Genomic DNA, 25,610 nt, shown 5'->3' with positions numbered 1-25,610 from the left:
TCTCCTTTTGCTTTGTCTCATGCAGCTGAAGACCAATCCTGTGCCTCAGAAAGGCAGCAGGCCTTGTCCACACTCTACTTTGGAGCCTCACGCTACTTCAGCCAACATGACCTGTTCTCCTATCTTAACGAAAGACGGGCCTCTAGGAGAATAGCCACATTTGCCATGTCCTGCCCACCCACGATCAAGGAGCTCTTTGTTGACTCTGGGCTCCTGCACCCAGTGGTGGAAGGGCAGGACCAGCAGCTTCCTGCCACAGAAAGCCTCCTCAGAGAAGCCATCCGAGCAATTTTTCCCTCCCGAGAGCTGGCTCGTCTGGCCCTTCAGTTTACCACCAACCCAAAGAGACTCCAGCAAAACCTCTTTGGAGGGAAATTTTTGGTGAATGTTGGACAGTTTAACTTGTCTGGAGCCATTGGCACAAGAGGCACATTTAACTTTAGTCATTATTTCCAGCAACTTGGTCTCCCAGGCTTCCAAAATAGAGGGAGACTAGAAGATCCAGCCAAGGTGCTCTCTGTGGGATTGGATTCAAATCCTACCACGGAAACTCCTGAAGCCTCTAAGAAGGATGTTGCTATGAATAAGCCAATTATGAGCAGCTTTGGCTTTGAAATCAACTTACAAGAGAACCAAAATGCTCTACAATTCCTTGCTTCTCTCTTGGAGCTTCCAGAATTTCTTCTTTTCCTGCAGCATGCTATTTCCGTGCCAGAAGATATAGCAAGGGATTTAGGTGATGTGATGGAAATGGTTCTCAGTTCCCAGGCCTGTGAGCAGACACCTGGAAGGCTTTTTGTCCCATCATGCACAGTGGAAGGAAGTTATGAGCATGTCCAGTGCTTTGCTGGAGAGTGCTGGTGTGTGGATTCCCAGGGCAAAGAACTTCCTGGCTCGAGAGTCAGAGGTGGACAACCGAGGTGCCCCACAGAGTGTGAAAAGCAAAGGTCTCGCATGCAAAGCCTCATGGGTAGCCAGCCTGCTGGGTCCAGCTGGTTTGTCCCTTCCTGTACTAGTGAGGGACGTTTCCTACCGGTCCAGTGCTTCAACTCAGAGTGCTACTGTGTTGACGCTGAGGGTCAGGCTATTCCTGGAACTCAAAGCAAAATTGGTGAACCCAAGCAATGTAAGTCTGTTGGATATTCAATCTGTAGACACTCTGAGTCTCTCTAGGCCTTGCCCCAATGCATTACAGAAAAAGAATCCACTCATGGCTAAAGCACAAACTTCAGTTAATGCCAAAATTAGCTGCTTAAATTAAAAATTATCCAGAAAAGCCTGGATACTGTTAACCATTCTAATGCATGAATCGGAAGATTTGTGTGAGCCTTATAGAACTGCCACATACATTTCTGTAGTGCAGGTCAACAGATGGTTTCAATGGTGCTGATTTAGTCATGCGGTATTCTCTGTCTAGATGTTATTTACAAATTTAGAGTTGAAAGGATTGGAGTTCTATGGCTGTAGAAGGTTTTAGGTGGAGTTTGCACAGTTAAGTGGTTTCATCATGGTCTTTCTGGCTTATCACATTTTTTAAACTGAAGTACCTGTTTACTGTTCCTCCCCAGGCCCCACACCTTGTCAGTTACAGGCTGAGCAAGCATTTCTTGGAACAGTGCAGACTCTGCTCTTGAATGGCAGCACAGCACCTGCCCTCTCCAGCATCTACATCCCCCAATGCAGTGCCAATGGGCAGTGGAGACGGGTGCAATGTGATGGGCCCCCCGAGCAGGTCTTCGAGTGGTACGAACGATGGGGGGCTCAGAGCAAGGATGGCCAGGAGCTGAGCCCTGCCGATCTGCTAATGAAGATCATGACCTACAGAGAAGCAGCTTCTGGAAACTTCCATCTTTTTATTCAAAGTCTATATGAGGCTGGCCAACAAGGCATTTTCCCGGTGCTGGCTCAATACCCTTCTCCCCAAGATGTCCCACAGGCAGTGCTGGAAGGAAGCCTGACTCAGCCTGGAGGGAATGTCCTCCTGGAGCCCTACCTCTTTTGGCAGATCCTAAATGGCCAGCTCAGCCGATACCCAGGGCCCTACTCAGACTTCAGCACTCCTCTGGCACACTTTGACCGTCGGAGCTGCTGGTGTGTGGACGAGGCTGGGCAAGAGCTGGGAGGAACGCGGGCTGAGCCAAGCAAGGTCCCAGCATGTGAGTCAACTCATGTGAAGAACTGAATGGGTGTTTCTTAGAGCAAGGACATCTGGTGGGAGGGAATTGAGTGTCAAAGCTGGGATGGAGTTTAGAGGTGGCCAGGTACATCCCTTCAGTGTATGGCTAAGAAAACCAAGGCTCAGAGAGAGGAAGTGACTTCCACACATGTATGCAGTCAGGTGTTGGCAAGATTAATAGAGTACATTTAAAATTTTTCATATAATTGAGTATTTAACTCATTGCCTTTGATTTTCACTGGATGTCTTCTGTGTATGAAGCATTGTCTTAGAGCCAGTGAATGCTATAAAAGTGAATATGACCTGGTCCTTGTCCTCCTATGGCTAATGCTTTAATAATCTCTCACATGTTAGGTGTTGATTAATCGACAAGGATAATGGCCATCCTGCTACTTGCATAGAACACTGCCAGGTGTTCAGGACTTCAGGAAAAGTGCCACTTAAAGTGCCTTTAATTTACTCTGAGAGATTTAATTAAGGGACTAATTGAAGAGCCGCTGATAGAGGTCTGTAAGGGCAGCTTTGTGGTGGGCAGACTTATAGGAAAGTTGTGGTATATAAGGCATAAAAAGAATGACCTGAATCTGCATCTTAAATTGAAATGCCTTATTCCCAAATAGCCATGCCAGAGGTTGGAAAGAACAAGCAGGCAGATTCAACACTGTTATTATCAAATCAGAATCTCTCTATCCAGCAGTTGCAAGTATAGGAATATTATGGCTGTTCAATTTCAATGAAATCTCTTAATTTATTCTTTGAAATGTTTAACATTGTCTGGACCATTCTGGATATATTCAAACTATTTTGATATTAGCCAAACTTTAGGCTTTACCAGCAAATGGGTTTTTAGAATGTTGGGTGAATGACCATGTGATGAGGACAGTAATACCCTTTGCATTTTGAACAGCCCAGAGACAACATGACCGGGATTCTGCATTAAAGTGTCAAGTTCTAGCAACTGAACCCTCAAAGTCAGCACATGATGCTGGCATGACTGTTATATAAGAAGTCTTAGTTATTTTTGTGAGAACCGTGGAATCATTCCCCATACCAATGGTCAGTTTTCCTACATGGGATGTTCCTACAGTTTTATATACTCTGAAACTAAATTTGGTCCTCTCTGCATGCAATTTTAGGGGCCTGAGTTGTTGATACCAAAAGTAACTAGTAACTTTAGTGACTAGTCTTATTCACCTTGGTCTGAATGCAGGGCACAGCGTCAGATCTTGGCTTAGAGCTTTTTCATTGAGTAACAGGAGGCCGTGTAGAGTAGACAGCTGGGTGCACTAGGTAATTCATTAGGAAGCAAATATTAGAACTTCCATCTATAATCAGTATTTTATCTCTTCCTTGTACATTTCTATTTTTGTTTTTGCACTTAGGTGTTCACAATTGAAACAGCTGAGAAAATTGTGTGTAGTATATTATAGTGGTACGTGTATATGGTTTATATATAAAGAAATACCCATACCTTGGGGGTGCATATTCAAACTCTTTTGTTGATAAGGGTATGGGATTAAAATGGTTTGGTGACTATTGGTTCAGAGCCTTGATACTCAAAGTGTGATCTGGCAGCCTCAGCATCACCTTGGGAACTTGTTAGAGATTCATGGTCTCAGGCCCCACGTGCTGAATCAAAACCTGTGTCTCTACAATATTCCCAGGTGAATCTAAAGCACGCGAATGCTTGAAAAGGACTGGCCTACGGACAGGGCACTAGTTGTCTGGAATCCTGTCTCTGCCACCTACCACTGTGAGCTAGAGGAGGGAAACTCCTCTGAATCCTAGTTTCATCTGTAAAATCTGAGTTATAATAAATAACTACCTTAAAGGGTAGCTGTGAGGTTTCTAAGAGAGAATAGATGTAAGTGCCAGGCCTGGTACACAGGAAGCACTTAATAAGTGATAGCAGGAGTAATTCAATTGATAGTAATGAAGGGACTAATAACCTCCTACAAGCATGCGGGGGTGACGGCTCAGGCCTTTATGAGTCCACATTGCCGTCTCTGGCCTGTTTGCAATATCGCTTTCTTCATTTCACATGCATTTAAGCACTGTGTGCACTGTGCTGTGTGATGGGGAGACAGTCATGAAAAGAGTGGTGGCTGCCCTGAGATGCTCAGAGACCTGTGGGGGAAACTGACATGGTGTCAGGTAGATAGCAAAGGACAGTGGTGGAAGGGAAGCACATATACCAAAAATGCAATGGACGATGCCCAGACAGCAGCGCTCCCAGCTGACTGCCGACTTCTGTGATGGAGCTTGAGGGGTGTTTGTTCAGCATAAAGGCGTAGCGGATCCTTCCTAAATAGCATGTGCCAAGTAGAGAAGCTGTAAGGGAGTCTATTTCATTGGGGGTGAGGAGGGGAAAAGTTGGGTGTGGTAGGAAGCAAGGGACTTAGGAGAAGAGGTGGAAGGTAAATTGGGGTCAGATTTTCAAAGATCTTATGAGCTCAGTTAAGGAATTCCCACTTTATCCTGGAAGCGATGTACAGTGAGCAGAAGTTTTTAAATGTGAGTTTTGTTTCAGAGATTCCAAATCCCCGGGATTAATAGAATAGATTATTCGATCAATAATATCCATTTGAACAAGAAAACAGTCTTCAGATTCTAGAGGTCGGAGGTTTCTGATGATCTCATGCTCACAAAAGAATCCGCCAAACACCCTCACTGTTGATTTCACAATGTGTTTGAAATAAATATGGTGAGAGTGGCTTTTGCTAATAGTGACAATTAAAAAGACAGCATGTGCCAGACTCTGTTCCAAGAACTTCAGCCGCAGCACCTCATAGAAACATTACCAAAGCCCATGGAGTGCTGCCCCGATTTTCCTCATTGCACACATCGGAAGACTGAAGCTCAGAGCAGTTAGGCACTTTATCCACAGTTACACAGCTAAGACATGACCAAACAGTTGAACCCAGGGGGTTCTGAGAACCATGCTCTTTCCTCTTCACTGTCTACTAACGTACAGTGCCTCCCTTCAGCTTTTGATATCTATTCACCCACCCACCCTCCCATCCATCCATCCATCCATCCATCCATCCATCCATCCATCCATCCATCCATCCATCCATCCATCCATCCATCCATCCATCCATCCATCCATCCATCCATCCATCCATCCATCCATCCATCCATCCATCCATCCATCCATCCATCCATCCATCCATCCATCCATCCATCCATCCATCCATCCATCCATCCATCCATCCATCCATCCATCCATCCATCCATCCATCCATCCATCCATCCATCCATCCATCCATCCATCCATCCATCCATCCATCCATCCATCCATCCATCCATCCATCCATCCATCCATCCATCCATCCATCCATCCATCCATCCATCCATCCATCCATCCATCCATCCATCCATCCATCCATCCATCCATCCATCCATCCATCCATCCATCCATCCATCCATCCATCCATCCATCATCTGCCCATCCTTTCATTAGAGACAGCTGGTCAAGATCACTGTTTCTAGATTGGAATTCTGAATCAACTACTTGCTAGCTGGGAGCTTAAGTTCTATGAGTTCTTCATGCCTCAGTTTCTCATTCGTAATATGGAGATAAGAATATACTATTGGACTGTTGCATAGATTTAATTAGATTTTCTGTGCAAATGGGTTTACTATGATTCCTGGCATGGAGTAAGCATTTAGTCTTATGTAGTAGGTTGTCCACAAATGTTGAGTGAATTAAACTGTGAAGGCAAAACAGAAAGAATATTCCAGGTTGTGGAAAGAGCGGATGAGAAGGAAATAGCTGAGGCAGAAGTGTGTGTGGTGTGTGTGGGAGGGGTGATGTGTGTGTAGGAGTATGGTGGTGTGTGTGTGGAGTGTGTGTGATGTGTCTGCATGGTGTGTATGGTGTGTGTATGTGTGTGGTGTACGTGCAAGTGTATGGTGGGCTGTGTGTGGTGTGAGTGTATGGTGTGTGTATGTATATGGTGGGGTGTGTGTGGTTTATGTGTACAGTGGGGTGTGGGGTGTGTGTATGTGTATGGTGGGAAGTGGTGTGTGTACACATACAGTGGGGTATGGGGTGTGTGTATACGTATGGTTATGTGTGTATGTGTATGGTGGGATGTGGTATGTGTACGTGTAGAGTGGGGTGTGGTGTGTGTGCATGTGTATAGTGGTGTGTGTATGTATATGGTAGTGTGTCTGGTGTGTGTGTGTATGTATACAGTGGAGTGTGGTGTGTGTGTATGCATACGATGGGGTGTGGTGTGTGTGTACATGTATGTTGGGGTGTGAGTTGTGTATGTGTATGGTGGGGTGTGGTGTGTGTGTATGCATAGGGTGGGGTGTGGCGTGTATACATGTACGGTGCGGTGTGTGGTGTGTGTGTACACATACAGTGTGGTATGTGTGTGTACGTGTATGGTGGTGTATGTGGTGTGTGTACACATACACTGGGGTGTGTGTGTATCTGTACAGTGGGGTGTGGCGTGTGTGTGTATGCATACATTGGGGTGTGTGTATGCATACACTGGGGTGTGTGTGTGTACGTGTACAGTGGTGTGTGTGGCATGTGTGTGCATGCACTGGGGTGTGGCGTGTGTGTGTGTATGGTGGTGTGTGTGTGTGTACACATACACTGGGGTATGTGTGTGTACGTGTACAGTGGTGTGTGTGGCGTGTGTGTGCATGCACTGGGTGTGGCATGTGTATGTGTACGGTGGTGTGTGTCGTGTGTGCACGCATGCACTTCAGCGCACGTCAGCGGTCCATGGTGTTGCTGCCTCGCTAGGTCCTGGCTCCTGTGAGGAAGTGAAGCTTCGCACCCTACGGTTTATTCAGGAAGCGGAAGCAGTGGCCTCGGTTTCCAGAGGGTCCCTGTTCCCACCAGCCCAGCGCTTCCTGCGAGGTGGCGATGATGCGGCCTGGGCAGGTGAGTGTCACACCCTTCACATGTCGGCTCTCTGGGGATGTGAGCGCTCACGTCACTCTCCCCTCGGTCACCTTTAGGACTGTGCTGCTTGGTTTCCCCGGGGGGGGGAAGATCCCCAGGAAGGAAAAGAGGAAGCGGTCTGTGCCAGGCCTGCTTGTCACAGTGCGAGGGACCTCGCCCCACAAGCTCTGCAGCCCTCACGCTCCCTCGGTTCCCGGGAACACCATGCAGCGGGAAGGGCAGGACCCTCATTATTGGGGAGCTGTGACATGGGGGCGGTCTCACCCATCACCCAGTCCCGAGAGGAACTCCACAAGGCACAAGTATTGTCAGCAGGCCCACGCCTGCTGCCTGCCCTGAACACAAGCCCGAGCTTGGTTTGCCAAAATCTGTTACCCCAGGGCATTCACCTTCTGGCTCAGGCTTGTAAAAATCTTGTTGGTGAACCCAAATCCAGCTTCCTGATCCAGCCAAAAAAAAAAAACACTCAAAAGTCAAATGTGGGTGAGAATGGACGTCAGCTTTCGTTCAGGAATACCAATGACCTGAGGAGGATGATGGGCTGACCCACCTCTCCGGTAAACCTGAAAGAGAGTGGCCAGGTTAAGCCCATCTGAAAGACTCAAATGTACCGAGGGGGTTTTAAAGAGGGGGCTGAGGGAATGGAACGTGGGAAGTGAAAAGCAGGAGGGAGGGGACATGAGCTGCGGGGGCTCCGTGCAGGGAGCCAGGTGCAAGGTCTCACCAAGGCTCCGTTTGGCTTCTGTTCCCAACCTTGCTGTTATCTTAGGGTCCTGCTGGAGGGATGGAATCAGCGGAGTTGTACTGATGTCTTCCTTGGTTTCTCATGGTCTGGATAGTACGTGTCTTGCGGCAAGTTTGCAACCCCAGGCCGACTGGAAAACAGCTTTGCGTTTATGTAGACCTTGTCATCTTGCCCCATAACCAAGGTTCAAAATACCAAATAACATAGGGAAAGAGAGAACTCAGAGAAATGCTTGCTCAGAAAAAACAAAAACAAACCTGTCTCCTTTTTTTTTGGAAAGCCAGGCAATTTTAGGTCCCAACATGGCTTCAGTACTGCTTACTCCAATATTATCACCTGCATATGATAGAGGAATAGGCTCAGATAGCCACAATCCAGTAGGCCATAATAACAGCTGAACACTACTTGAAACTTACCTTTGACCAGGCACTTACTGTGCTAAGTAGATGACCAGATCTTTGCATTTAATCCTCTAACAGTTCCAGGAGAACATTGCTATAATCACTATCCGTGATGCTTTACAAATGGGAAACTGAATCTGGAGTTAAGCCACTTTCCCAGGTTCACCCAATTAGTAACTAGTGGAACCAGGATAGGAAGCCCAGTGGTCTGGTCCTCCAGCCCATGCTCTTAGTGCCTCTGTGCCCTGCCCGGCTCACTCCAGGCGCTGCTGGGGTTGGTGCCCAGATCTGTCTCATCCTAGAGCTCTTGCCCTTTCTCCACCACCCCGCAGCCTGTGCTGGCAGCAGGTCCAGTCCCCTCCCAGTTCCCTCACTGACCCTACACCAATTTGGCAAGGACAAGTGCTTCACATGTCTCCGAGCCTTACCTGAGTTGAGTTCCCATCCCTTTCAACTTGTCTCAGCTGATTCCTTTTCTGGAGTTTTCTGGGCTTGGGTACAAAACTGCAAAGCAGTCCTGCCCCAGATAACATCTGTTACCAAGTCAAAGAGAATCCACTCCAGAAGGCCAGCACCTCCCTGGGATGTCTGCCGCTGGCTTGGATCTGGGTCTTGGTTTTCTCCTAACTCCATGTGAGAATCTCCCAGGTACTGTCTTTGTTTCCTGCCCGTCTCCCTCACCAGACTTCTCCTTTGAAGGACAAGGCACCATGCCTCATTCATCTTTGTCTCCCTGGTGCCTAGCATGGCACCTGACACATGGTAGGAGATCAGCCAAAGGCAGTGAACCATCCCGTCCTTCCTTCCTCTCTCTTTCTTCCTCTTCCAACTAATACCCTCGCCCAACTTCCAGGCATCTTTTTGCTCTGTTCCTCAGAGATTTGGGGACTTCTGCTTTTGACAAGAAACCAGTTTTAAATTGTGTGCCATGGACAGGATTTGATATCATCAAAGAGATAAGTGGGATTGATGCCCCTTCAGTCATGAGCACTTTGCTCAGGGAGAGATATGTAGAGGAAGGGGAGAGAATGTTGCTGGTGCTGTGGAGACTGATCAGTGAATGTAGCATGACAGCATTTTCTTCAGAAGTCAAGCTGAGGAAGTTCCTCTCCAACTAGTCACATTCTCTGATTTTGCATGTCTGAGGCTGTAGAGAAAAGAGGAAGTTTCCACAGAGAAGGCCCAGGGCTGCTCTTTTCCCTGGGAGTCTGGGGATTGAGCTCCCAGAATAAGAAGAGATTGAGGGCCACAAAGTGTCTTTGGCCAATGGAACATGGCAGTGATGTCATAATGAGGTGTGAGAGGGATACAGGAGTAAATGCACTTAGCTGTCCCTGGCATGAGCGTGGTGCTTAATGTCTGTCGGCTCTTTCGATATAAATATCACACTTACCCTGTTAGGTAAGTATTGAACCCCTTCCATAGTTGGAAACTCAGACTCATAGTGGTTGGGTATCTTTCTAATGACCACACAGCTAAGAGGTGCAGCACCAGGATTCAGGCAAGGCTTATCAGACTCCAGAGCCCTGTCCACTGTACCAGCCTGCCTAAAAGGTGGATCCTGGTGTCCCCAGATGGGTTCTGACTGTGGGCTGGTGGTATCGTTATGGCTGCAAGCTTTCCCTTCTGGAGCCACAAAGCCCATTTCTGAAGAGTTGAGGAGTTGGAGAGAACTGCCCCAGGGTGTAGCAGGTGACTGCTACCTGGGCTACCCCAGATCCCTAAGAGCAACCTCACCCCATCCCACCCCAAGCACCAGGAAGAATGGAGGAGACTGGAGGTACGACTCAAAAAAATTCCGGGAGACATTGCATGGCCCCCCTAGCAGGAGAGTGGCAGTGGGGCAAATCAGCCTGGGGACTGTGAGGCCCAGACCCACTGGCGCTGTGTCCTGACCACTGGCGTCCTCTCTCTCCCACTCCCGCGTCATGCATGCATTCAGCCTTTTCTTCCCCCTTAATTATTTCTTGAGTGCCTACTTTGAGCCAGGCAGTGCTCTATCTACAAAATAAATATGAATCCCTGCACCAAAGAGCTTCACTGCAATCACGGGAGGCACAAACCTAAACAACATAAACACGTACAACAGTGTGTCAGTGGTGGAGAAGGCCATGCAGAAAATCCTAGCGGGGCAGGGGTGCTGAGAGCTGCGAATGGGGTGCAGTTTCATTAGCAGGGCGCCCATGGGTTCATCACGTAACCTCCCACACTGAGCCAGTTTCCTCATGGTGGTAAAGATCCTGACTTCACGGAGCTGCTGTGAAGGTCACATCAGACTGTGTGAATAACAGTGCCCTGCAGGGAGTAAAGAACTAAATGTAAGAGTTTGGCAGGGAAGGCTAAGAGGATAGCCTCTCTGCTTCCTAGCTGTGAGACCCTGGCTAAGTTGCTTAATCCATCTGTGCCTCAGTTTTCTCCTCCGTTAAATGGGATTATATTACCTCTTTTGTAGGGTTGTTGTGAGGATTAAATTAATGTATGTGTTTAGATAGAGTCTGACAAATAACAAATGCCTGTGAATCTTATCTATCACTACTGTTATTTTGTGTGCCCGAAGACACTTCATTGACCTAGCCAATTCTCTCTGGAAGTTACTGTAGGGGACTACAAGGAATTTTTCAACCTTCAGCCTGTTTTATTTTTAAAGGAAAATCTGTTAAGTCCCTACCATTGTTCAAGGAACCTGTGTAATATTTGGGGTTGAAATGTTTGTCAAATAAAGAGGCCTGCTTATGTTGGAACAGGGTTTGGTTGTTTTCAGCGACGGAGCCCACACCGGGCAGGTGTTCACACTCTGCTCTGCTCTTTCCCCGACTCCAGCCTTGAACTTCTATCAGAGACGCAGCTTTTCCCAGGGCGATTTGGCTGACACATCTGCCCTTTTGCGGTCGGGCCCCTACGTGCCTCAGTGTGATGCCTTTGGAAGCTGGGAGCCTGTGCAGTGCCATGCGGGGACTGGTAAGGGGGATGGGCACCCTCAGGAGGCCAAGGGGCACCCCTGCTTTCTATGTGGAGGAAAGAGCCCCATGCTGGAGGCAAGTGAGCTGGATTCTTGCACCCTCCTTTGGCAGCTGGCAACAAACCCTTTAGTTTCTCTGGCCTCCAGTGTCTCATCTGTGTAACAGGAGCAGTGACCTTCATCCAGCCTGAAGGTCAAGTGGGAGCTTGGGGCATCAGGATCTAAGGACTGAGACTGTGGGCAATGTTGGGAGCTGACTCAGGGGTCAGACAGGCAAGATTGCTGGCACCACTATGAATGCAAGGAAATTGTTTATGGGACACTCAGTAGCGAGTCCCCAGTGCACTTCCTGAACTTCTGGCCCGGGTCTCTCTTCTAGGGCGCTGCTGGTGTGTGGATGGGAAGGGAGAGCTCGTCCCTGCATCACTGACTGCCCGCTCCCCACAGATGCCCCAGTGTAAGTGATGCCCACGGAACTCTCCCACCTGGCCCCCAGTGGCAGGCACTCCAGGCTGGTAGAGCCGACCAGTGGGGTTACTCAACCGCAGGAGGCTCCGTGGCCCTTCAGAACAGCCCCAGTGCAGCCAGCCACATGTTCCCAAGTCCCCAGGCCTGGAGGCTCGCAGTGCCCTTGGCCCTTCTTAACTGGTGCTCCCAGGTCCCAGGTGAAGGAAACAGCTGAGAGCAGCGAGGGAGCCTGGTTCTCCTCCCACCTGCACTCGCTCCCTGGCAGCTTCAGCCACTCCTGCAGTTTCAACAGCCACCTCCCATCTGTACCTCCAGCCCCCAACCCTCTCCTGAGGTTCAGTCCTGTGTGGTCAATGGCCCACCTGACATCTCAAAGCTGGCATGTCCCGTGTACCTCTGTCCTTGAACTTCAGCCTGCTTCTCCTCTGAGAGAAGAAACAGTTCCGGCTCTCTGTGGTGGGCATCTCCATGCACCTAGATGCATGGCTCTGAAAGTAGGGGTCAGCCTGGGCTCCCCACTTCCCTTTGCCAGTCCATTAAGAGCATCCTATCTCTCCCACAGGCCCCACGACCTGTGAGAAATATCAAGCCAGTGGGCTGCTTTCCAGTTGGAAACAGGCTGGATCCCAGGGAAACCCATCCCCAAAAGACCTGTTCATCCCAACCTGCCTAGAGGTAAGGCTCTGAATATCCAGGAAGGGTGTGAGAAGGGAAGCCAGAACTTGCCCCGTCTGGTTGAAGATGACTTTTCTAGTTTTTGGTACATTTGGATTAGCTAAAAACTCACAGTGAGTTTTCAACCTGCATGTTTGTCCTGGGCCTGGTAGACCCTGGCTGTGACCTTGCTCAACTTACTTGGTCTCTGGGCTCCAGTTGGTTTTCTTAAATCATAAGATCAGGCCGTATTTTTGTCCTATCTAGGGCTAGGGTTATTTTAAGGCTCCAAGGAAATATCTTTCATGAAAACTGTTTGGAGAATAATTGACATACAGTTGCTACCATGTTTTTCCCAAAGTCATCTTGGCTGGGTCAGTAAGCTCACCCTGTCTCAGGTTCCCAACATACGTGGATGATATCGTATCGCCCTCCCCAGCTCCCTGGATGATTGTAATGACTCAGTGAAGTACTGATGTAAAAGCTCCTAGAGAAAGGATTTATGCCTGGAATCTTAACCACTTAATTGCCAAGTGATGGAAGTCTCTGGGCCTCAGTTTCCTTTCCCTAAAATAGGGATGATAGAAATACCACCACCTGCTCTGCTCCTGGGGGCTTTATGAAAAGCAGATAAAATCAGCAATGAATATGCTCATGGAACTATAAAGTGCTGAGCAAAAGTTTCCTTATTGTTTGGTGCAAGAAACGTGAACCCCAATTATGGATTAGACAAATTAGCCAGTTTTTAGACAAATTAACCAGTATTATTTAGTCTTTTATCTTGGCTGACAACCACCTACTGTTGAAGTACAAACCTACCCCATTGTCCCGGACACCGATGCTCCCTCCCGGAGAAGGAGAGGTAGAAACCACAGCTTCTGAGGGAGGGAAAAGTGATTCCAGAACAGGGCCTGGGGGCTCTGATTGCGTGGTTCTCAGGCCGGCTTCTGTGGGGGACCCTGGTGCCGGGAGACAGCCCCTAAGACTCCCACTGCCCAAACCCAATGCTTAAGTCATTGGCCCAACTTACCAGGAAAAATCAATTTCACAGCTAGAATGTTCCCAATTTTAAGTCTTTATCCCATAAAAAATTCTTTGCTTGGGTTTGAATCTCACCTCCGTAGCCTACAATCTGTGTGATCAGAGGCACATCACCACCTCTCTGGGCCTGTCTGTGTGATGAGGACAGGCAGGCCCCTGCCTCCTGAGGTACTGTGTGGACTGAATGACACACTCGGGGTGGGAGTGATTAGCATGGGGTGAGCCCCACCATCATGTTCTCTGCAAATATTGGATGTTGTTATTATTGTCACTGCTCCTCTGTGGACAAGGCACAGCAGATTATAAAATGAGCAAGTGGTAAACAAGTACTAAAGGAAACACTTGGCAGGGGCCGGGAAGCTCCAGCCACTGCCTTTCTCCGGCATCACTGCTGTGCTTCTCCTGTTCTGTTACCATTGTAGGAGAGGACGTTTCCCACCACCAAAAACATTTAGAGAAGGGATATGCTCAAGGACTGATCTAGTCCCTTCCTTGTTTTCTAAATGGAGAAACTGAGGCCAGAGAGTTGAAGTGGCATGCCAGCCCTCCCCAGCTAGCCTGGGACAGGACAGAAAGGGAGGCACTGTCACCGATGGAATTCTATTCTTTGGGACCTGGCCAGACACTGGGTTCAGTTAGCCGCCTTGTACTGTTTCTTTGTTCCCTGTTATGGCTGCTTAGGGCCTTCTCCTAGGGCTGCTTGTTGAAATCATTTGTGGAATTGGTTGGGTAGGTTCAGGAGAGTGGCAAGGTTTTGGGGCTGGATGGGTTTGGGTCCTGGCCTAGACCTGCCACTCACCAGCTGTGGGGTGCTGCTTTGTTACTTTCCCTCTCCGAGGGAGCTTTGGTTTCCACCACCCTAAAATGGGGTAACCATGGTCCTTGCCATCAATTCCAACAGTGTATGTGAGGGTTGGAAACAGGGTAGCACTTCTCTACCTGTGCCCCTCCCCCACCTCTCTTCAGAGAAGCCATCACCGGTCATCACCTGTTGCTCTGGAAGGGACATTCTTTACATCCACCCAACGACAGGTCAGCAGCAAAAGCATCTGCCTGTGACAGCTGACATGACCTGGGCTTTGTCTCAGACAGGCGAGTTTGCCCTGCTGCAGGCGTCGGGGGCCGGTGCCTGGTGCGTGGACGCGGTATCAGGAGAAGCGACACTGCCTGGTACCAACCTCAGCGCCCAGTGTGAGTAGCTGACCCTCCCTCCATCGCCCCCCAGACCCTTCCAGGTGAGCACTGGGGGTAGAGTCCTGAGGGCTGCCTTCACGTCCCAGCTCTGCTGCTTCCATAGCTCTGAGGCACAGCCACTGACCTCCCAGTGCCTCAGTTTTCCCACTTATAATATGGGGGCAATAATCCCCTGGCTCAGCAGGTTCTGGGAGGAGCAAATGCACAGGGAGCTGGCTGTGCTTTGTGACTGAAGAGCACCTGCCGACTCTCATCCCTGTAAAGGGGAACTGCTGCTTTGAGAGGTGACCAGCTGGCCCTGGGCCTCTCTCTGGCCCTGTAATCTGCTCCAACAGGGGAGCCCAGGAGATGTCCCTAAAGAGCAAGTGCCGATGTCTCCCGTCTGCCTGAAAACCACGACGCTCCTCCCATCATCCGCAGGGCCGGGCTCAGCTCCACAGCATGGCTCAGGGCCTGCGCATCTGGGTCCGGGGTGTCTTCTCCAGCTTCTCTTGCTTCTCCATCGCTCTTGCTGCAAGATCCAGTTGTAATGAACGCTGGTCAGATTTTCAAAGAAGGCGGGCGCTGTCTTCCCCAGGGCCTTCACTGTTCTGGCTCTGTCGCCTCCATCCCCTCCCCTTCCTACCCTCCCTAGTTCTTATCAGACCACACACCAGTCCCCCCAGGAAGCCTTCGCTGGCCTCTCTTCCATGACTGAGCTCAGGGAACCCCTGTGGCTTCTGAATCACTCTCTTGTTGCTCTTATCTTGCTGAACTACATTTGCTCACTTACTGGTTAAAACTCCTCTAAGACTCTAAGCTCCTTGAGGGCAGGCAGTGGAGGTGGCGAGAGTACAGAGCAAGGCCCAGGCTTTGCCCTGCTCTGCTTCAGCATCCCAGTGGGGAGGCAGCCCCTGGAAGTCCCTGCAGGCGGGTTGGCCGCAGTGGTGGGAGGGCTGTGGCAGCTATGTGAGCAGACGGCGCCTGACCCATCTGGCTCGTCTCTGTGTCAAGGCCCAAGCTTCTGCGATGTGCTCAAGAGTGGAGTCCTCTCCAGGAGAGTGGGCCCAGGCTACACCCCGGACTGCAGGGCAGAGGATGGGGGCTTTTCACCAGTGCAGTGCGACCCAGCCCAGAGCAGCTGCTGGTGTGTCACAGGCAGAGGAGAAGAGGTGCCTGGGACCCGTGTGGCCGATAGCCAGCCTTCCTGTGAGAGTAAGTCAGGACCCCCCAGAGGGCCCGGGGGGACGCACTTCTCTTCCTTTACCCAGGCAGGGTGGGGTTCCAAAGAAGCAGGACCATGGGGGTGGGAGGGAGACAGGAAGCGCAGGAGGGATGTAGTTGTGATTGATTCCCTTGATTTTGAAATTTGTGTCTACTTCCTAAAAATGCTCAGCCTGGGGAACTGAAATCGGGAAGAGCCTGGCCAGGAATTTCCAGAGCTAGCATCTCAGGAAGGGCTGGCGCTGGCCTGCTGATGAGTCCTGGCTCTCATCCTATCCCTGAATGGGGAGAAGGGGCCTGAGCACAGGATCTCAGTGCAGATGGTTCCCTCCCTACTGGGTGTTTCAGCAGTTTGTGGAGATGTTGACCTGTTTATTCTTATTTCTGGTTGAAAAATTGTATAAATGTCAAAGATTGAAATATGCATCCTGTGAATATATATTAGAATATTGACATATGTTATTAAATATTAAAATGTATTGTTTAATTATAAATTATCTCTTGTAAGTATTTCTCCTACATACTCAAGTCACAGGACATTACAGACCTTTTTCAAATGTCTATGAAGAGGTAGGTTAGACAATTCATAAATTTCATTTCAGGACAGGAAATGGAGACATTACAAAATATTTATTATAAATTGGGATGGCGGGCCTGGCAGGGTTAAGAAATACTGTAGCTTTGCCACAATGTCTATGGCGATAGCAGGGACTGGAGGGGACGTGGGAGGGAAGGGCAGGGGCTGAGGCGCAAATGCAGGAGCCTGGCGGAGGCCTCACGAGCAGCTGAGCAGAAGATGAGGACCGTCTTAATGAGGGGGCGGCAGTGGGCATGGAGAGACGTTGAGCAGGTGAAGCCACAGCCTTTGCTGATCTAGGGCAGAGGAGATGGGGCTGCGTAGGAAGGCAGTCAAGCTTCTGGCTTGGGACAACTGGGTGTCTGGAGGTGCCACTCTTTGTGGCCTGGGCAGCATCTGCTGACCTCAAGCTTGGTCACATCAGCTTTGAGGTGGAGAGACTAGTTGGTCATTTGTCCAAGCTTCTGGCTTGGGACAACTGGGTGTCTGGAGGTGCCACTCTTTGTGGCCTGGGCAGCACCTGCTGACCTCAAGCTTGGTCACATCAGCTTTGAGGTGGAGAGACTAGTTGGTCATTTGTTGGACTTAGAGATGGGAAGAAGCTAAAGGGAGGCTGAGCTGGAGGTGAAGCTATGAGAATCATCCTTGCTTATGTGTCTGCTAAAACTAAGAGAGGACTGGTTTGTCCAAGAAGAGGGCAGGGAGGGAGGGGAGAAGGCCCGGGCCCGGGGAAGGGAAGAATGGGAGAGCCTGTGTCACTAGAAGGGAGCCCACAGGCAGGGGCACTTGGCCCTCCCGAGTGCCGGCTGATGCCCACTGCAGCTCCTCTTTCCTTTTCCTAGGCCCACAGTGCCCACTGCCCTTCGACATGTTGGGTGTGGTTAACGGAGCGGTCCTGTGTGCAACAGCCTCTGGCCCAGGGGGGACTGCCATCCAGCAGTGCCAGCTGCTGTGCCGCCAGGGCCATCAGAGCGCGTTCCTTCCGGGGCCACTGGTGTGCAGCCTCGAGAGGAGACGCTGGGAGTCACAGCCGCCTCAGCCCCGTGCCTGCCAGCGTGAGTGGCCCTGGGATGTCTGTCCTGCACCGGCCCCTCTCAGGGCTGCGGCTGAGCATGCGAATGGGGATGCGAGGCTGCTTCGTTCCCCCCTCCCAAATGTAGCATATTCATGGCAAGCTGGGTGGCACCCAGAAAGGGGACAGGACCTCACAGAGCATTTTCTTCTGGAAGGAGCAGGTGTGCTTCCTGGACGCCTGGAGTTAGGCTTTATTTTTGGCTGATCTTCAGGCATCTGCTTCCTAGGAGAATTGCCATTTCCTGGGATATGTTAGATTCAGGACAATTATTTAGCAGGTAGGTGCTCCAAAAACCGTATTGGTGACAATAGCGTTCACATGCTCAGAGCTGCTCGTCCAGGCTGTGAGAGTGACCTGCCCACCAGCCTCTCCCTGGGTCCACCTGGACCTCCAGGGCTAATGCCTGGAGAGCAGGGGGCTGGATCCTGCTCCAGGTGGGATGTCAGCTCTCACTGCTGGGCCCTGGGCCCTGTTTAAACATTGGCCCTCATTTACAGTGCTCTGTAGAATTCCGTTCTCCTGCTCTCACGCTGAATCCCTTGACTCATGCACAAGCACATGGCTGTGTGGTAACACCAGGATCTGACCTCGTCTGCCTTTGTAAAGGCCAGCTGTGGTTACTCAGTGTTTTAGTCCGTTTAGTGTTGCTATAACAGAGTACCTGAAACTGGGTAATTTATAAAGAAGAGAGGTTTATTAGGCTTACGATTCTAGAACAGCTGTATCTGGCATGGGCCTCAGGCTGCTTCTACTCATGGTGGAAAGTGGCAGCAGCCGGCGGGTACAAGCAGATCACATGGTGAGAGGAAGCAAGAGAGAGAAGCAAGAGAGAGAGAGAAGGTGCCAGGGTCTTTTTAAGCAACAAGCTCTCGTGGGAACTAATAGAGCGAGAACTCACTCATTAATCCACCCTCCCCCAGGGAGAGCATTAATCCATTCATGAGGGATCCGCCCCATGACTCAATCAGTTTCCAAGACTGCCACATGGGAGATCAAATTTCCACATGAGTTTTGGAGGGAACAACACATCCAAACTCCATCACTCAGTCAGACAGGAAAGGGACAGCTGAGACCCAGTACTCGGTCCACCCGGTGCAGTAGGAGGGGTGTCTGGGAGAGAGGCCCAGATCCTGGGGCTGACTGTCATAAAGCTCTGGGTGGCTGCCAATGTGTCAAGGACACTATTTGCTGTAAAGCACTCTGGAATACAGAGGGCCCTCATCCAGAAGAAGTTCGAAATGTGATTAGGACAAATTAGTGACCTGTTACTTTGACTGTGACAGGGTGGCATAAGATGAAATCAAGACCAGGCTGGTCACAGTTGAATCTAGAGCAACGGACTTCAGGAGAAGAGAGGCATGAGTCAGCCTCAGAAGCTGAATATGGGGCTGCTGTGTATGATTGTGTAGGTTGTGCACTGACCAGCCTTAGAGGATGTCATTCACATTGTCTATGGTGACTGTTCTTAATCTGCAAAACCACGTGGAGCCGCCCTGTTTCTATGCAAGATAGTAAGAAAGATTTTCCAAGAAGACTGTCCAGGACCCCAGAAGGTAGAACATCCTGGTTTAGTGGCTGAAGCAGGACTGAGCTTGCTGCGAGGGCTCTAAGTAATTTGAGAGACAAGCTGTTATGCTAGGAAGCATTTAGTTTCTGAGGATGACAATACAAAATGGCAGTGCTTGTGTGTTCTGGGCTAAATGAGGAAGGTTTATTTTTGCAGGGGAAAAACCAAAAAGAAAAAAAAAGAATCCCACAGGTCTGTCACCTCTGTCTGCTGACCTCTGGTGCTTACCTGCAGGGCCCCAGCCGTGGCAGACCATCCAGGCCCAAGGGCACTTCCAGCTGCAGCTACCGCCGGGCAAGATGTGCAGTTCCGACTATGCGGGCCTGCTGTGGGCTTTCCAGGTCTTCATATTGGACGAGCTGACAGCCCGCGGCTTCTGCCAGATCCAGGTATGCGCCTGGCTTCCCCACGGAGTCATCGTGTCAGAACCTCAGGGAGCAAAGGAACCTATGGTTCAGGTTCAACCCTCGCTCATTTTACCAATGGGTAAACTGAGGCTCAAAAATGAAAAGTAACTAGCCAAGGTGAATTACGTAGCAGTGGAGGTGGAATCCATACCCGTCTCATCACAGCCATTCTTTCTACATAAAGATGTCAAATTGTGTACTGAGCACTTACTATGTCCTGTGGCATAAATTAGCTAATACTGTCCTCATATGGACCCTATTATTATTACCATTTTGTAGATGAAGAAAATGAAGACCAGAGAGCTAAAATAATTGGCCCAGAGCCACACAGCTAAGAAACGGTGGAGCCAGGCTCACGTATCTCTCTGTGAGCTCTGCGGCCAGGGTAGTTTATTTAACTTCTCTGAACCTCATTTTCCTCAGATGCAAAAAAGGCATCTCTAGCGCCACCCCTCTTGAAGTAGGGTTGATTGAGGATTAAAGGAAACACAAGCCAAGTTCTGGCTCCTGGGGCGGGCTCCACAAAACTGGCCTCCGCTCTGTGTTCTTGAACTGAGAGCCTCCGTCTCCATGTAGGTGAAGATTTTTGGGACCTCGGTTTCCATTCCTGTCTGCAACAACTCCTCGGTGCAGGTGGGGTGCCTGACCACGGAGCGCTTAGGAGTGAATGTCACATGGAAATCACGGCTGGAGGACATCCCAGTGGCCTCTCTTCCTGATTTGTATGACATTGGTATGTTTTTCTGCAACCGTGTCTTGAAGCAGCTACACAGCCTCTGTGAGTCTCAGTTTCCTCATCTGTCCAGTGGAGCTAGTGAAGCCCCTGATGTCCTGTGAGGATGCAGCAAGCGAGTTATGTGCCCGGCCCACAAGTGGAGCTAATTATTAAAATGTAGATAAGAATCAATATAGTTCTGGTTACTAGAGTTAACGTCCACAACAAAGGGCCTGATGGTGCTTTCGTGAACATCTTCTAAGAGTAGGGTGAGGGAGTTTTCCCTGGTTTATAACTTATGTCTCACCCACTTCCAGTTATCAAACATCTCAGAGCACTCACAACATATAAAATAGGGCAGCTATGATATGGATGAATCAAGGAGTAGAAAGATTTAAGAGGAGCAGAATGGATTTTATAATAGCTAATATGAGCATGTGCCATGTTTAACTCTGAGTTTTCTGGCAGGGTAAGAAATAATCCATAAAGTGGGAGGCAGCTCCATTCTTTCTTCTACCATGCAGGGGCCAAACACCCAGGGTCAGGACGAGCTGGAGCTTACCCTCTGTTCTATGGGGGAAATTTCTGGAAAACATTGCCAGGATATAACCCCAGGGGCAGACTACATCTCTGTCACTCTCCAGTCCTCATGGCAACAATCTGTTGTATTAGTCAGGGTTCTCCAGAGAGACAGAATCAATAGGATATGTTATAATTATATGAGAGGGATTTATTAGGGGAATTAGCTCACTTGACTAGAAAGAAAAGTCCCACGATAGGCCGTCTATAAACTGGATGCCGTAGTGTGGCTCAGTCCAAGTCCAAAGGCCTCAAAACCAGGGAAGCTGATGGTGTCCTTGGTGTAAGTTCTGGAACCCAAAAGCTGAAGAGTCTCGAGCTCTGATACCCACTGACAGGAGAGAAGAGTGCATCCCAGCTCCAGCAGGTAGAGGGAGTTTCACCTTCTTCTGTTTTTTGTTCTCTCTGGACCCCCAGCGGATTGGATGGTTCCCACCCACACTAGGGTGGGTCTTTCCCACCCAGGCCACTCAGACTCTCATACTAGTCTCTGCTGGAAACACCCTCATGGACACACCAAAAAAGAGAGGTTTACCAGGTTTCTCAGCATTCCTTCATCTAACCTAGTTGACACCTAGAATTAACCTTCACATCTGTGTAATAAGAATTCCCCCCTCCCACCCCCGACAGCATTATGGATGAGTGTTGCCCTTTTGTCTTCCTCCAGAGAGAGCCTGAATAATCTGGGTATGTCTGAAGCTGCAAAAGCATGAGATGTTCATGACTGGCTTCGATGGTGAGACAGTGATGACTGTGGTTTCAGGCCATGGCTGGTCTTACGGTAGCCTGTTGTCTCATGAACGTTTGCTGCAAGCAGGGATCCACCCAGGCTCCTGACGGGATGTTCATCTACTTTCATCCTAGGGAAGATGAGTGCATATAGCTGGACAGCTGAGGCTTCTCTGTTCAGCCAAGCACTGAGGCAGAAGGCCACTCTGCCTCCTGACGCCCTCGCCTTCCTTATGAGTGGCCTCTTCACACATGTTCTCTCCCAGGATCTTCACCAGCTGCAAGAGAGGCATTCCTGGGCCATTTTACAGAGGGGGAAATTGAGGCCCAGAGGTGTTCAGTGCCTTGTCAAAAGTTGAGGAGGATGAGTATTTGGACAGTGAACCTTAGATTAGTGGCTGAAGACATGATATTCTGTACCAATGTGGGTCACATTGGTGCCATCAAATGACAGAAGCCAAAAGCCCTGGGTTGGAGTCTTACTTGTGCTTCTGACTCCTATGTGACTTTGGCCTAGTCAATCCCCTTCTCTTGGCCTCAGTTTCTCCCTCTATAAAATAAGGCGATGATGCCTATGTCTAGGTGATGCCTATGTCTAGGTGATGCCTATGTCTCCTTTCAGCCAGAACGTTCTAGGCGGCTCTTCCCCCTCGACCCCTCTGCCCTTGCAGAGAACAGTGAGATGACCTCTGCCTTGTCCTGTGTCTTACAGAGAGGGCCTTTGTGGGCAAGGATCTCCTGGGACGCTTCACAGATCTCATCCAAAGTGGCATGTTCCAACTTCGTCTGGATTCTAAGATGTTCCCAGCAGATACCTCCATCAGCTTCCTCCAAGGGGACCACTTTGGCACCTTTCCCAGGACACGGTTTGGGTGCTTGGAAGGATTTCACCGAGTCATGACCAGCAGCAACGCCAGTCAGGACACACTGGGTTGCGGTAGGTCCATGCCTCTCCTCTGCTATTATGGAGCCGCATGAGGCTTGGGGAAAGGCCACCAGAGCTCTGGAGAGAGGCTACCCTGTACACACAGAGCGGAGAATCATTCATTTACTTGGTTAGCACAAGTTTTCAGTCACCCACTGTGCACGGCCATGTGGTCTTTACTCACTAGATGGCACGGCAGAAGGAAGAACCCGATGTTCGACGTTACCCTTTCTGCTAGTTCTCGGCAGGCTGGGATCCCGGGTCCTGGTCTGCACCGTCTTTGTGAAGAAGGCTGATGTACACCCTTTGTCCTGGTTGGACAGTTCTTAGTCCAGTTATGGCAGCTTGTTACTCACCACAATTCCCAAATGGCCACTTATCAGTCCAGGCCTTTATGACCCAGAGAAAGCGGTTCTTGGTGGAGGTTTACTTAGGCTGAAATTGCCCTTGCCAATGAGTGGCTTTGGAGGTCATTTTCACTGGAATGCCCCTGCAGATTCCTTGAATGAAAGCTATGTTGGTTTCCTATTGCTACTATAACAAACTGAGTGGCTTAAAACAACACAAATTTATTCTCTCACAGTTCTATAGGTTTAAATTCTGACAGAGGTCTCACTGGGCTAAAATCAAGGTGTCGGCATGGCTGCGTTCCTCATGGAGGCCTGGGGGTGGGGGACAGGGATCTCTTTCTTGCCTTTTCCAGTTTCTAGAGGTTTCCCACATTTCTTGGCTGGTAGCTTCTTTTTTTCCTTCATTGTCAAAGCCAGTAATGTTGTAGTTCTCTGACCCCTTTTCCCTGGTCACCTGTTTCTCTTCTAAGGACCTTGTAATTAAACCCAGCTGGAGAAACCAGGACACTTCCATTTTAAGGTCAGCTGACTAGTGACCTTAATTCCATCTGCAACCTTAATTCCCCTTTGCCATGTAACCTAACATACTCCCAGGTTCCAGAGATGAGGACGTGGACATCTGGGTGGGTGGGCACTATTCTGTCTACCTCTGACGCTTTGAGGGTCTCATCATGAGAAGCTATCTTCGTGTGTAAAGTGAGACAAAAAGGCATTTTATCGAGCTAAAGATAGAGAAGATGTTTCTCTGTTATTTTTTTATTTTTCCCATTATTTATATTGGTTGCAACACAAAAGCTGCATGGCCTCTTCCGTTCTGAAATCCACACCAAATTCTAAATTCCATACTGGATTTAAGATGCAGCTAAATCTTAACACAAAAAACAGAAACACAACCACTGTCCACCACTATTTACAGAGGAGTTTGCCATTTACATCGCACCTTAGCAAATATTTACTTCTCACGATAGCCCCTCGTGGCAGGTCATTTCCCCATTTAATGGATGAAGAAGCTGAGGCTAGATTAAATGAGACTGCATCCACAGTGCCCAGAGCAGGGCTGACTCATGGGAGGGACTCAAGTTCACCTAACCCATTATCAGTGGGTAGGTAACCCTGGATCCTCTGGGGCCAGACCGCATGGTCTTTCCTTCCACCTCACCACAGCAGCCCAAACAAAGAGAACAGGAAGTGGGGGCAAGAGTGGATGGTGCCGCTTGCCAGGGTGGGTGGAACAGGGTCGCAGACAGAGAGCCACACAGAGAACACCTACAGTGTGTTCTCAGACATGAAGAGCCCGGGCTCCACCTCCAGACACTGAACTAGTAGGATATGTGTGTGCATGGATGTTTGTGGAGTGTGGGTGTGTATGTGTGTGAGTGTATGTCGAGGGTGTATGTTTGCAAGTCTGTGTGCATGTGTGTGGTATGTGTACGTGTGGACACATGTATATATGTATATCTGTGCACATGTATGTGTGTGCATATGTGTATGCTGTGGGTATGGGTGTTGGGGGCGGGAGAACTGCAGGAGTCTGCTTTTATAGTTACTCCAGGTGGAGTCACAAGGGGGTCTAGAAGCAAGGTGGGGAGAGTCACTGGCCTCAGGTGTGCCCTCTGGAGGGAGCTGGGAGCTAAGAGGCAAAGCAACAAGAGATGCAGATGATAGAGGTCAAAGGGCAGGGTGGAGAACCTGTGCTGACTCTGCCTTTAAGGAAGTCCTATCCCCTCCTGGGGGTCCTCCTTTCCACACCCCCTCTCCCCTCAACACACACAGGTGAAAAAAGGAGCCAGACCGGGCCGGCCCGGTGGCGCACTGCTACAGTGCGCCTTCGGCGCTCTCGCCGAGGGTTCGGAGAGGGTTCGGATCCCACATATTCGGCGCTCTCGCCGAGGGTTCGGATCCCACATATAGACCGGTTCCCGCTCACTGGCTGAGCGAGGTGCGGACGCAGCACCGAGGGTTGCGATCCCGTTGCAGGTCCCGGTCCGGTACGGGACGACCGAAAAAAGACAAAAAGGAAAAAAAAAAAAAAGAAGAAAAAAAGGAGCCAGACCAGAAATCTGATCCCAAGGTTTCTTCTAGGGAACTCAAGTATTAGTTCCTGTCAACTGGAAATGAGAGGGGAAGCTTAGCTCAGGGCAGGGAAGGTTTTGCCTGAAGGGGGAAACCCTGTGTGTGTCACTGTGGGGCCTGGGAATCAACAGCTGGCATCAGGGTGGCCAGGGCTTCGGGGGGGCTCTGGTGGGGGGCCGAGGGTGGGGCCTGGGAAGTGGCTGCATAAAAGGTTTGCCCAGATATGCTTGCTCTAGGACAGGGGTTGGCAAAGTTTTTCTGTAAAGGGCCAGACAGCAAATATTTCAGGCTTTGTAGGCCATATGGTCTCTGTCTCAATGACTTAACTCAGCCATTGTAGGAAGAAAAATGTGCCTGTGTTCCAATAAAACTTGATTTACCAAAACAGAAGGTGAGCTGAATTTGGCTCACAGGCTGTAATTTGCCAATTCTTGCTCTAGATAAAACTACATTCTGCTTTCAGCTGCTGTAGACTTTTACTGACTCACAAAGAATTGTCAACCACATCATTCAGCTCCCCCCCACCCCCCCCCCACCTTACTCCAGATGGTTAGAAAAGACTAGACTGGAAGTCACAAAAGCAGTACCAAAAGCCTTGGGTTTTGTCCACTATCAATGATAATATCTGTCCCTTGTTGAGTTGCTGATTCAAGTAGGGCCTTGCTAGCATTTTTCTGTTCAGAGAGTCAGGTATTATTAAGCCCGTATTATGAATGAGGAAACCAAGGGCATATAGCTGTGTATAGTGTTAGGAAACTGCTCTTGGAAGTCATGCGGACCTGGGCTGGAGTCCTGGCTCCAACACTTTCTCATTGTAGGATCCTGGGAAAGTCACCAAGCCCCAC

At 49.6% G+C, this 25,610-nt stretch overlaps 1 protein-coding gene across 1 annotated transcript in view; it reads left to right on the top strand.

Annotated features, from left to right (window-relative positions):
- TG (thyroglobulin) overlaps positions 1-25,610 on the top strand; it is a 254,111-nt gene that overhangs the window by 17,875 nt on the left and 210,626 nt on the right. Inside the window, exons 9-20 of the mRNA XM_008570298.1 lie at positions 26-1,126; positions 1,569-2,156; positions 6,942-7,082; positions 11,070-11,207; positions 11,588-11,665; positions 12,239-12,351; positions 14,460-14,562; positions 15,559-15,759; positions 17,188-17,400; positions 19,222-19,376; positions 19,971-20,127; positions 22,130-22,354. Of these exons, the coding sequence (XP_008568520.1) occupies positions 26-1,126; positions 1,569-2,156; positions 6,942-7,082; positions 11,070-11,207; positions 11,588-11,665; positions 12,239-12,351; positions 14,460-14,562; positions 15,559-15,759; positions 17,188-17,400; positions 19,222-19,376; positions 19,971-20,127; positions 22,130-22,354 (3,213 nt within the window). The remainder of the gene's footprint in view (positions 1-25; positions 1,127-1,568; positions 2,157-6,941; positions 7,083-11,069; positions 11,208-11,587; positions 11,666-12,238; positions 12,352-14,459; positions 14,563-15,558; positions 15,760-17,187; positions 17,401-19,221; positions 19,377-19,970; positions 20,128-22,129; positions 22,355-25,610) is intronic.

This window comes from Galeopterus variegatus, unplaced genomic scaffold (assembly GCF_000696425.1).
Source record: "Galeopterus variegatus unplaced genomic scaffold, G_variegatus-3.0.2 Scaffold589, whole genome shotgun sequence".
NCBI lineage: Eukaryota > Metazoa > Chordata > Mammalia > Dermoptera > Cynocephalidae > Galeopterus > Galeopterus variegatus.
Note: the sequence above shows the minus strand (reverse complement) of the source record. Positions and strands in the feature narration are given on the sequence as shown.